Raw genomic sequence first — 12897 nt, 5'->3', positions numbered from 1 at the left:
GTGCTATAGGACACCCCTGTGGTGTACCCTCCATTTCTCTCACAGGGGATCCAGGAACCAGGAGGTGAAGGCAGAGGTCTGAGGACCATGTCCAGAGGTCAGAGAACAGAAGAGGTCCAGGCAGTGCCAGGAGTCAAGGTGAGGCGGGTACCCTGAGTGTTGCACCAGGGGCTCCCCATCCCAGAACATAGGGCACCCCACAAGGGCCTAATCTCCACACCTTGTCAGCCCTGGAAATCTCAGGCTGTGCTGACTGCACTCTGAGGAGCCACCTCACTTCCTCCTTCAGATAGGCAGGGGACTGACAGCACCCACGAAGAGGAGACCTGTACATGGTCTGTGTCAGACTGCCCAGGACGTGGTTCTCAGCAGAGGCCGCTCTCATCTTCTCCCTCCCCCAGGCCCCTGGTCCCCATCTGTCCCCCTGCCTTATTCCTGTCTGTGCTTCGATCCTAGGCATTGCATTGGGATCGAGATGAGTGAGCTGAGCAAGCCCGAGGAAGACCTTCAGGACCCGGAGGAGGAGCAACTCTTGGGGGCTGAGGCAGGGGAGGCTGCATCCGCCTTGGCCTCCTCCCCGCCAGTCTCCCATGCAGTGGCCTTGTCCCAGGAAGCTCTGAATGAGATGCTGGTTAACTTGATGAAGTTTCTTGCTCTTCAAGTATCAGGCCAAGGAGCTGGTCTGTGACATTGAGGTGAAGGAGGTGGACCCCATGGAGCACATCTACATCATGGTCTCCACGCTGGGATTCACCTGCGATGCAATGCTGAGCAGTAGGCAGGGCTTGCCCAAGGCTGGTCTCCTGGTGCTCGTCCTCAGCCTGATCATGCAGAATGGAGACCATGCCTCTGAGGAGGAAGTCTGGGGAACACTCAGCAGATTGAGTGTGTGTTAGGAGTGAGCAATGCGTCTTTGGGGAGCACAGGCCACTGCTGACCCACGTGTGGGTGCAGGAGGGGTACCTGGAGTACCAGCAGATGCCTGACAACGACCCTCATCAATACGAGTTCCTGTGGGGTCCCTAGGCCTATGCAGAGACCAACAAGTAGGAAGTCACGGAGTATCTGCTCAGAGTCAGCCAAAGGTTTTCCAGAGCCTTCCCACCCCTGTCTGCAGAGACTGTGAGGGAGGAGAAGAGGAGTCCTGACCCAGAGAAGCTGCCAAACTGATCCTTCCCTCTGTGACTGAAGAGGGAGCAGTCAGCTTTCTCAGTAGTGATGGCATGGGCCACTGGGGAACCCTGTGTATAACATCTTTGTGTTCCTTTTCTCTGCGATGATGTGGAAATAAATCTCTGTTTTTTATGAATTTTTCCAATGTGTTTTCTCAGCTTAAGCCTTAATAAATTTCAGTATCTAACTTTGTGAATGACATTGATCATGCATGTATTTGTACTTAACCAGTTAAAGGACCAGAGTTTTGCTGTTTTGTAAAAGAGATTGGGAACTCTCCCATTTTATTTTGTGACCCTGAGCAAGATAACATGGAATTGGAATCACAACTATTTTGGATATGTGAACTTACTAGCAGTATATAGTTGGTGGAAGAACTGGAAAATGAAAAATGATTGTAGTGAATTCTTGATTCTTATAGTTTTTGTCTGTTCTTCTCTAGAGCTAATCCATATCTGTTCACTCAGATTTTGCCACTCTATTTAAGAGAGTAGAAGAAAATAGATGAGATTAATAGCCCCCTTCTCACTGGTTCATTTATTCCTCAGAACTTCATGGATCCTCTGCTCTGTGGAAGGCCCTGTGTTAGCAGTGAGGACACTGGGAGAAGCAGGACACCACCACATCCCATTTGTGCTGGTATCTGGGATGGGGTGGAAAGATGTTCTGGATGCAAGTGGTGCCACATCCATGGGGCTGAGCTCCCAAGAAGCAGGAAGGGCTCCTGCATGAGTGACTGATGGAAGCTCTGTCCAGGTGCCATCCATTCAGGGCCAAGGGTGAGGACCTGGACTCCTCCCAGTGGCACAGTCAGAAGGTCGGTGTTTTTAGGAGAACTACTCTCTTCCTAGAGCCCTCCAGGAATAGTTATGATATAGACAGGGTGGAAGAGGAAGGAGCATTTTGGATTCTGGGCACTGCAGATGGTATCCTGGGAGTGGTGCAGCCAGAGGAACTGAGGAGGGTGGAGAGCCCTGGGAGCAAGGGGCAGGGATGCAGCCTAGGAGTCTGGAGCTGAGCTTCAAGGCAGAGCTACATGAAGACCACACAGGCCTCACCCTCTGCCCTCCTTCTGGGGTCCATCCGTCTCTCCCTTTCCCTTCATCACATGGCAGGGCTGGGTCAGGAGAAGAGGAGACATGTGGATGGGGAACCGGTGCCTGAACCTCTATGGAGAGGAGTGCAAAGTGCCAGGTGGGAACCATGGCTCATAGGTCAGTAGGACTGTTATGATATCTCCTGGGGGAACCATCTTCCTTTGGGAAGAGCATGTCCTGTCACCACCATTAATAGAGTAACCAGTAGCCACATGAGGCTGGGTAGTGTGAACTCAAATGTGCTTAGTGTGTCCCAGGGCCTGACCATCTGCCTTAATATAATGTGAAGTCAAATGTAAATAGTTAGAAGTGGGTAACGGCTAGATAGCCCCGCTGAGGAACTGCAGAACCTACTCGGGGGACCAGAAGCACAACTTCCCTTGTGGGTCACTGGGAGTGGTGGTAGGTGGGGTCACTGTTTCCTCTGGTTTCAGGGCCATATATCTTACTCAGTGGGGGAGCTAATGATGACAGATGTGGAGTTTGTCCAGTCCCTGGAAGGTGAAACCCCAGCACCAGGGGCTCTCATATCCCAGTGTGCACCTCACATGTTCTTCGTAGAGGCCATTCCACTGGCCCAGGAGACCAGCAGCTCTGGAAGCTGTGGTCTCAGGGCAATGAGGGCTTTGGTGTAAGGGTCCAGCCTTGGGTAAACTCAGGGACATCCTGTACCTTCCAGAGCTCAAGATGAGGACCCTGAGGAGGACACAAGGACCCCTTAGATCCCACCCCTGCTGTCAGCCCTAGGCATCCCTGGCGGCAGCACGAGCACCTGGCAGTGTGTCCTGCCTTTGGCATCCCTGTCTCTGACAGGTTGGGGACCTGCTTTAAAGCGGCGGGCCTTAGAAGGAGAAGGGGAGGAGCTTAGGTTCTGAAGAAGTCTGGGTGAGGACCCTGAGGAAAGACTGAGGGGAACCTGGACCCCATCACAGAGTGGGCTCAGGGAGCACATAGGGTGGGATGAGCACATGCCGCATTTCCTGACATCCAGGTCTCAGAGAGACTGGGGACCTGGTATAGGCGGCAGGGCCTCAGGTGGGCAGAGAGAATTCCAGGTCCTGTGGGGTAAGCAGTTGAGGTGGCTGAGGGGGGAACTAGGGGACCCTTGACCTCAAAGAAAGCTGTCTCTGTTGTCGGTCCTTGAAGACCGTGAGGTAGGATAAGAACAGCAGGCATGGTCTGACTTCCTGACATCCGGGTCTCAGAGAGACGGCACGTGGTATAAGGGGCGGGGCCTCAGTTGGGGAGAGGAGAGAATCTGAACTTGTACTCGGAGACAAGGTAAGGCCTTGAGGAACGATAAGGGGACCCCCAAGGAGTACTGATGGAGCCCCACAGATCCCTGCCCCTGTCGCCCGCCCTGGGAGACCCTGGGGTGAGAAGAGCACACTACACCTGTCGTGACTTTCTGACATCCGGGTCTCAAGAGAGACTGGGGCCCTGGTGTGAGGAGCCAGGCCTCAGACTGGGTGAGGACAGGGCTCCGGTCCTACCGGGAGTCAAGGTGAGGACGCTGAGGGAGGAGTGAGGGGAGCGGGACCCCCGAACAGAGGGGACCCTGGTAGTCCCCAGGCAGGACGACCTCATGCCGCATTTCCTGACATCAGGTCTCAGAGAGGCGGGGGACCGGGTGAGAGCGGCGGGGCCTCAAAATGGAGGACGGGCCAATTCCAGGGCCTGCCTGGAATCCAGGCTGCAGGTGGGGAAGGACTGAGGCAGTTAGACCCCAACACAGGGAGGGATCCTTGCCCTTGATGGGGGTCTTAGAGGTCCCAGAGCGGGTTGAGCAGGATGAGCAGTTTGTCGACCTCTGGCTTAGGGGCCCGGGGAGGTGAGGTGCTCAGGCAGAGGGTGGAGGCTTCAGATCCACAGAGGGTGGACTCCCCGGACAGAGCCAAACCCACCCTTGTGGTCAGTGCTGGGAGTCCAGGCTGGACGCGAAGTGGGGATGGAGCATCTCCCCAGCCTAGGACCCGCGGGAGGCCCTGGGCAGGTGCAACCACATGTGGGGCACCTTAGCGCTTTCCTTTTGGACTCGGGTCTTGTTATGAGTTACTCTGCAGGCCCCCAAAGGGCAGGGTCCAGGCTGTGGCAGGGGAAAGGTGGGCACTACAAGGGAGCTATAAGGGGACCATTTCCCCCACAACTGGGGGGGGGGGCTCAGAGTCCAGGGGTGTGCCACAATCTACCCCCGAGGGGCCCCCTCCATTTTTCTCACAGGGGTTCCAGGAACCAGGAGCAGAGGTCTGAGGCCTGTGTCCAGAGGTCAGAGAAAAGAGGAGGTCCAGGCAGTACCAGGAGTCAAGGTGAGGAAGGTGGATGAATGAGCACCAGGGGCTCCCCATCCCAGAACAGAGGGGACCCCACAAATCCCTAATGCCCCCACCATGTCAGCCCCAGAACCTCTGGCTGTGTTGGCTGCACCCAGGAGAGCCACTGCCCTTCCTCCTTTGGGTAGCTGGGGTCAGACTGCCCAGAAGGACGGCCGCTGTGAGGCCGAGAGCACCCCTCAAGAGGAGACCTATAAGTGGCCTGTGTCGACCACCCAGGGTGTATTTCTTAGCTGAGGCCCATGGTCCACAATGTCCCCTGCCTCACTCTTGTCTGTGGTTTGATTCCAGGTATCGTGCTCGAGGTCAAGATGAGTGAGCTAAGGAAGCCCAAGAAAGACCTTCAGGACCCAGGCGAGGCCCAGGGCCCGGAGGAAGCACAGCTCTTGGGGGCTGAGAGAGGGGAGGCAGCAACCCCCTCAGCCTCTTCCTGCCCAGTCTCTTTGTGCGCTGCTGAGGAGGCCTTGCCCCAGGAAGCTCTGAATAAAATGGTGGCTAACATGGTGAAGTTCCTGCTCTGCAAGTATCGAGCCAAGGAGCCAACCTCTGATGCCGAATTGCTGCATACGGTCCTCGGAGGTAACCAGGAGCACTTCCCGGTGGTCTTCCGCCAAGCGGTTGAATGTGTTCTGCTGGTCTTTGGTATAGATGTGAGGCAGGTAGAAACTGCGCCCATCTACATCATGGTCCCCTGCCTGGGCCTCACCTGTGATGTGATACAGAGCGGTGAGCAGGGCCTGCCCAAGGCCGGCCTCCTGGTGGTGGTCCTCAGCCTGATCCTCCAGAATGGGGATCGCGGCCCTGAGGAGGAGATCTGGAGAGCACTCAACAAGATGGGAGTGTGTGTTTGGAAGGAGCACTCTATCTTTGGGGAGCCCAGGGAGCTGCTGACCCAAGTGTGGGTGCGAGAGGGGTACCTGGAGTACCGGCAGGTGCCTGACAGTGACCCTGCTCGCTTCGAGTTCCTGTGGGGTCCCCGGGCCTTTGCAGAGACCAGCAAGGAGAAATTCACAGAGTATCTGCTCAGGGTCAACCGAAGGGCTTTTAGGTCCTTCCCATTCCCTTCTGCAGAGGCTGTGAGGGAGGAGAACGAGGGGTCCTGAGCCAGAGCAGCAGCCAGGCTGATCCTTCCCTCTGTGATTGAAAAGGGAGCAGTCAGCCTTCTCAGAAGTGATGGCCTGGGCCACTTGGGGAACCCGGTGTGTAGCATTTTTAGGTTCCTGTTCTCTGCGATGACATGGAGACTGATCTCTGTTTTCTTTAGGAATTTTTCAAATGTGTATTTCAGCTTAAGGCTTAATAAACTTCAGTATCTAACTTTGTGAATGACATTGATCACACATGTATTTGTACTTACCCAGTTTAAGGACAACAGTTTTGCTGGTTTTTAAAAGAGTTTGGGAACTTTCCAATTTTATTTTGTGACCCTGAACATGGTAACATGAGATTGGAATTATAAGTATTTTGGAAATGTGAACTTACCTAGCAGTAAGGTACTTGGTGAAAGAATTAGAAAATAAAATGTGATTATAGCGAAATCTTGCTTCTTATACTTTTTGTCTGTCATTTTATACAGCTAAGCTATCTCAGTTTATTTGGGTTTTCCCAGGTTATTATTTAAGAAAGTAGGAGAAAACTAATCCAACTAAATAAGCCCTGCTCCCGGCTCATTTATTCCACAGGACTTAAGGGAGCTCGTGCTCTGTGACAGGCCGTGTTAACAGTGGGGACACTAGGAAGAGCAGTCCACCCCCACACCGGCAGTGATCATCTAAGAGCTGCAGCCACATGAGGAAGGTGGAGCGACATCCCCTAGTCCCAGAACAAGGCAACACGGGGCGGGGCAGTGGGGCTCCAGGAGAAGCCCTCGAGTGTCAGTGCCTGAGCCAGGGCAGTTTGGGCTTTGGGAAGCTGGGTTCCTTCTGTGGGAGGTGATCAAAATGAGGCTGGGTGGTGGCAGTACGAGACCTCTCGACAATGTCTTATGGGCGAGAAGAAAATTTGAAATAGGACATACACAATAGAAGTTCTTCTTCACTTGGAGATGAATCTCCTGGGTCCAAAAGAGAAAGTGCACTTTGATCAGAATCAAATAGACTCCTGGTTTTTCTGCCTGAGTGTAAATACATTTGAAAGGTTCCAAATGAGACATGAGTGAATTTGGGTTGGCACACAATCTTCTCAGTCTCAGGGTTTATAGCTGAAGACATTTCAGTTACCATGTTGCAGAAACTGGTACTCGAGAATCCAAGCACGACACTAGGAGATTTGGATAACTCAGGTTTATTATGCTGGCAGGCACAGAGGAGTCAACACTCCAAGCTCTGAGCCCCGATCAAAGGGATTGCAGAGTTGTCATAGACAGACTGTAGTGGGCAGCACTAGCTGTTAATAGGCTGGTTTAAACTAAGGGGTTTCTCACACTTGGGAACAGTGGTCAAGATGAGGAGGGGGATGCCTGACCTGCACAGGCATGATTAAGCAGGTTTGCAGGGGCAAAGAGCAGGACAAGGGTGAGTGAGATGAACTCCAGTTTCTAGCATTGCAAGTTCCCGCTTTCTGAGACTACAGGACCCAGGTGACCTAGACTTTGCAAGGGGGAAGCTGAGTTACAGAGGCAGAAGGAGAAGGAGGTCATGTAAAATTTTAACTTTTCCTCTTCATTCCCCACTCTTGATGCTTCTATCACTCATTGTAGAAAGCATCGTCCCATGTGTTTGGTAGGACATTCCAAGCTCCCCATCATTTAGGGAGAGTGTACTGAATTATTACCATTTGTAACTTTGTGGATTCAATCCGAGAGTTTATGAACTGGGTAAGAGCATAGAGAATACAAGAGCCAAACAAGAGCACTGCAAAGAGCACGAAGAGAGGACCTGTTAAAGGGAGAAGCCATGATGCCCAGCTCCAGATATTGCTCCAATTACCCCAAGAATTAGCTAGCTTTTCTCTCTTTTGATGATTTGTTCTCTTTGATGTTGGGCCATGTTCCTGACTATTTCTGACTGGTGTATATAAAAGCAGCATTCTTCATTCAAGAAGAGGCAGCTGAAAAGGCAGACACTTTTCAACTGTCAGTAGGTCTGATGCTGCTGCTGCTAAGTTGCTTCAGCCATGTCTGACTCTGTGCAACCCCATGGACTGCAGCCTACCAGTTTCCTCCATCCATGGGATTTTCCAGGCAAGAGTACTGGAGTGGGGTGCCATTGCCTTCTCTAGTCAGTAGGTCTAGACCTCTCTTATTTGGCAAAACCACCTCAGCCAGGGAGTCTGGTTGGTCCTGTAAGGCCACTAAAGATTTGGCCACTCTCCCAATGTCGTCTGTGAAGTCTTTGGATAGTGTATGATAAGAGGTGGTTGATGAAGCAATTCCTATTCCCATACCTATCCCAGCCATGATTCCCAGACTAGCTAGTAGGGGTATAAATTGGATGACTCTTTTTGACAGCATATGTGCTGCCAGAGGTATGGTGGGAGTCTGGTTGTTAGGGACAATATTCATCTGGGGAGTGAGGAAAGCTAGGGTGCAGATATCCACCTAATTGACAGGTAGACATAAGTAAGCATCTGTCCCACAAACAAAGAAAAGGCCTTGATGGGGGCGGCACCATCTATAACAGCAAGGGACACCCAATGGCTGCAAAGCAGCCTGCACATAACAGATAACTGAAGACTTGAAAAAGGTTTTCTCCCCATCTTTGGGCTGTCATGGCTGTAGCAACTGAGCCTATCGTGAAGGGGCATCAGTTATACTGCGGAGCAATTTAGTTGGTAGGGAGAATCGATCGTAGACTTCCAGTAAGAATGAAGCTTCCCATTACAGTGAGATAACAGACAGTTAACTGTGAATTCTGACCCAAATCCTAGTCCTGGGGTGCGACAGAATCTAGTCCTGTGGCGAAGAGCACACAAATAACAGCAATCAGGGATAGAGTCCAGGGATGACAATGAAAATCCATTGATATTTTGATAGCCAGATCCTGAAGCTTCTGCCATGTGTTGACCAGCTAGCTGCCGGAGTGTGGCTGGAGCAAGGCTGAAGAATCCTCAAGCTTCTGCTGTGCATGTACTTAGTCAGCTTCCGGAGTGACTAGAGCAGAGCTCAGCATCCATCGCGGGTGAGGGTCGTTGTTTCTGAAATAGATCTTGAGGAGCTTTTTGGGGTCCTGAACTGCTTTCCAGGTGTCCTCATTACAGGAAGCCACTGCCTTCATGACTCTGGTGTGGTGGATCCAGGGGATGATGCCTGTAACTTTAACAGTAGTAGGGGTTGCCAGGATGACCGTGTGAGGGCCTGTCCAAACTGGCTGAAGTGGCTCCTTTTTCCAGTCTTTAACCCATACCTCATCTCCTGGCTGACAGGGGTGAACCCAATTGCCCAGTGGAATGGATGTCCTTTCTCAGGTTTCTTAGGTGATATGGCGGAAGACTTTCCAGGGCCTGGGGGTGTTGGGACATCTCCAGGTCAGCTAGTTGTTGATGGTCTCCTTTGAGCTTTCTGATCACTGGGGGTGGTCTCCCGTATAAGATCTCAAAAGGAGAATAGCCTGAGGTCCTCAGGGTGCACTTATGGAGGGCAATGAGAGTCCACAGGCTAAGGCAGCTTGTTCTAGTGTTGTCTGAGCATTGGCCAGGGGATATTTTTGTCGTACTAGTACTTGGAGAAACAAACTTAACAAGAATGTTAAAGATATATTGCCCAAAGATTAATAGAAGTAGGAAAGCTGCTGAGGTGCAACCAGGAGAACCAGGTCCAGACATTGGTTCGTGACATTAGTGTTTCTCTAGGTGTGAGAAGATGCAAGAAGTGGACTCATAAAAATCTTTACCTGAAAATATCTGACTATCTGAAGGCCTGTTTTCCTGGGGTTTTCCCAGAGCACAGAGTGCCTTATTTTTTGTGTCCACCCTGAACTCCTTTCAAGGAGGTGTTGAAGGTCAGCATCTTGTAGTGGTCATGATTGAGTCTTTGTAGAGGCAGCTGGCAAGGGCCAACTTCCAGTCAGCAGGGCCCCTTCATAGTCATATTTGACCATGTTTGGGAGGCATTTCATGGTCACTGTGTCCCACAGTGCTGGGAAGGCTCATTCCCGGGTCTAACAAAGATTCCATTGACAGGCCACTCAGTGTGTTGTCACTAGACCAGGCCTTGTAAGTAGCAAAAGTTTCTGGACCATACCTGTCCTACTAGCTTCTTGGTCCAAGAAAATATTTCTTCTTGTTGCTTCTTCCCATATCTAAAGTTACATTATTACAGTTAATGGTCTCATATGGAACTGCATATCAGCATTTTATCACAGGCGCTGTCACACATTTGGTAACATAAATAATCTGAAACAAGCTACATAGAAAATAATATAGCTAGCAGTTATTAGTAAGGTCACAAGCAAGAATTTAAGTCAAGAACTTTCACTGGGGATAGCCCGGTATACCCCAGGTCACCTGTCTCAGTTAAATGATTATAGCCAAGTGTTAATCTCCTGGTTGTACATCATGGAGCATCTGACCTTTATCCAAAGACTGGTTGCTGAGGTAAGCTTTAGAAATAATCTTGAGTGTCCTTTTTAATAATTTAATTAAACCTTTTAGCAATGTAACATAACAAGGAACTATCTCAGAAGTGAGTCTTAGTAGCAGAGACCTTAATTAACAAAACTAGAACTTAATATTTAATGAAACATGATTTTTTCTTTTGAGAATTCATGTGAGGGCATTAACACTGTAGCTAGTTAAGGCTTTAACCCATCAAATAAAAATGAGGTCTGTCAGGGAGCCGGGAAAAGCTAAGCAACCATCTTGGGTTTCCCATAGCCCTGGATCTTTGATTTTTAGCTGTTGTTTATTTATTTTTAATTTCCTGATTTAAAAGCAGACTGTCACCATGTTTTAAGCACATCAAGATAGCAAAAGTCTAACCTTGAAGAGTTATTTTTTGTTGAAGCAGAATGAGCTTTTTCTACATGTACCATAATCTTAAATATTGTTTATTTATATTACCAAAGGAAGAAAAAGATTTTAAAAACAAATAAAAATCACTTAAAGGCAAAGAAATTTGTAATCTGTTTTCAAAAGCTGAATTTTAAGAAAACTTCGTTCTCTACACAGAGAGAAGACTAAATTCCAGTCTGATACCAGCTTACTGTTAATAACAAAATTTGTTTATCTGTTTAACCTTAGAAAGTCTTTTCCATAAGTCTTGAAGAACTAGCAGCATTCTTCTAAATGCATGCGAGTAAATTCATAAAAGACATGATTAAAATCTGATTCTACTGCGATTGACAAGGAAACCTGGTCATACCACTTTAATATGGACACAGAACAACAAACTGGTTCCAAATAGGAAAAGGAGTATACTAAGGCTGTATATTGTCACCCTGTTTATTTAACTTATATGCAGAGTACATCATGAAAAACACTGGGCTGGAAGAAGCACCAGCTGGAATCAAGATTGCTGGGAGAAATATCAATACCTTCAGATATGCAGATGACATCACTCTTGTGGCAGAAAGTGAAGAGGAACTAAAAAGCCTCTTGATGAAAGTGAAAGAGGAGAGTGAAAAAGTTGGCTTAAAGCTCAACATTCAGAAAACTAAGATTATGGCATCTGGGAAATAGATGGGAAACAGTGGAAAAAGTGTCAGACTTTATTTTTTGGGCTCCAAAATCACTGCAGATGGTGACTGCAGCCATGAAATTAAAAGACGCTTACTCCTTGGAAGGAAAGTTATGACCAATTTAGACAGCATATTCAAAAACAGAGACTTTACTTTGCCAAAAAAGGTACATCTAGTCAAGGCTATGGTTTTTCCAGTGGTCATGTATGGATGTGAGAGTTGGACTGTGATGAAATCTGAGCACTGAAGAATTGATGCTGTTGAACTGTGGTGTTGGAGAAGACTGTTGAGAGTCCCTTGGACTGCAAGGAGATCCAACCAGTCCATTCTAAAGGAGATCAGTACTGGGTGTTCATTGGAAGGACTGATGTTGAAGTTGAAACTCCAATACTTTGGCCACCTCATGAGAAGAGTTGACTCATTGGAAAAGACTCTGATGCTGGGAGGGATTGGGGGCAGGAGGAGAAGGGGACGACAGAGGATGAGATGGCTGGATGGCATCACCAACTCGATGGACATGAGTTTGGGTAAACTCTGGGAGTTGGTGATGGACAGGGAGGCCTGGCGTGCTGCAATTCATGGGGTTGCAAAGAGTCGGACATGACTGAGTGACTGAACTGAACTGAACTGAATTGTTGCTTCTTGACATGCATACAGGTCTCAGGAGACAGGTAGGATAGTCAGAGATTCCTATCTCCTCAAGAATTTTCCAAAGTTTATTGTGATCCATACATTTGGGATTCCCTGGTAACTCAGCTGGTAAAAAATGTGCCTGCAATGCAGGAGACCCCGGTTTGATTCCTGGGTTAGGTAGATCCCCTAGAGAAGGGATAGGCTACCCACCCCAGTGTTCTTGGGCTTCCCTGGTGGCTCAGCTAGTAAAGAATCCGCCTGCAGTTCTGGAGACCTGGGTTCGATCCCTGGGTTTGGTAGATCCCCTGGAGAAGGGAAAGGCTACCCACTCCAGTATTCTGGCCTGGAGAATTCCATGGACTGTATAGTCCATGGCTTCGCCAAGAGTCGGACATGACCGAGCGACTTTCATTTCACACAGTCAAAGGCTTTAGTGTAGTCAATGAAACAGAGGGAGATGTCCCTCTAAAATTCCCTTGCTGTCTCTATGATCAGAAGAATGTTAGCAATTTGATCTCTGGTTCCTCTTGACACTGGATATGAGCCTTTGTTACTTCTCACAAGGACTTCAAGAACCTAGAGGTGAAGACCTAGGTCTGAGAATGTGTCCTGAGGTCACAGAATACAAGGTCCAGGCAGTGTGAGGAGTCAAGGTGAGGTGGGTGCCCTTGGTATGCACCAAGGGCTCCCCATCCCAGATTAGACGGGACCCAACATGCCACAAATCACTTCCCTCCTCATCCCATGAAACACTGGCTATGCTGGCTGCAACCTCAGGAGCCATCTCACTTCCTGCCTTGATAGTGGAAAGTCGACCAAGGAGGAACACCCGTGTGAGGCCCAAGAGCAGCCCTCAGGAGGAAATCTGTAAGTGGCCTGAGTCAGAGCAGTCCAGGGAATGTCTCTCAACTGACTGCTTTTTACTGCTCCTCTGGGCCCCGCTCCGCACCCCCCACCCGCCCCACCCCTCCGCCAGGCCCGAGGTCCCCATCTGTCCCCTGCATCACTCCTCTCAACGGTTTGATCCCAGGCATCATGCCCATGGTTGAG

General features: G+C 49.7%; 1 protein-coding gene and 1 pseudogene across 1 annotated transcript; both read left to right on the top strand.

The window, feature by feature from the left end:
- Nucleotides 1-475: 475 nt before the first annotated feature.
- Nucleotides 476-1313, top strand: LOC138929987 (melanoma-associated antigen 8-like; annotated as a pseudogene).
- A 3598-nt stretch (nucleotides 1314-4911) lies between these two features.
- Nucleotides 4912-5703, top strand: LOC138929986 (melanoma-associated antigen 8-like). Its single transcript, XM_070289635.1, has one exon. It carries the CDS (start codon nucleotides 4912-4914, stop codon nucleotides 5701-5703), a length of 792 nt encoding a protein of 263 aa, XP_070145736.1.
- Nucleotides 5704-12897: the final 7194 nt, after the last annotated feature.

Source organism: Ovis canadensis, chromosome X (genome assembly GCF_042477335.2).
Source record: "Ovis canadensis isolate MfBH-ARS-UI-01 breed Bighorn chromosome X, ARS-UI_OviCan_v2, whole genome shotgun sequence".
Classification (NCBI taxonomy): domain Eukaryota; kingdom Metazoa; phylum Chordata; class Mammalia; order Artiodactyla; family Bovidae; genus Ovis; species Ovis canadensis.
The sequence above is the reverse complement of the archived record's forward strand: the minus strand, read 5'-3'. Positions and strand labels throughout refer to the sequence as shown.

Bases quoted from the DNA above. Each gene is read 5' to 3' on its own strand.
- LOC138929986 (XM_070289635.1), top strand. From the start codon at position 4,912: ATGAGTGAGCTAAGGAAGCCCAAGAAAGACCTTCAGGACCCAGGCGAG.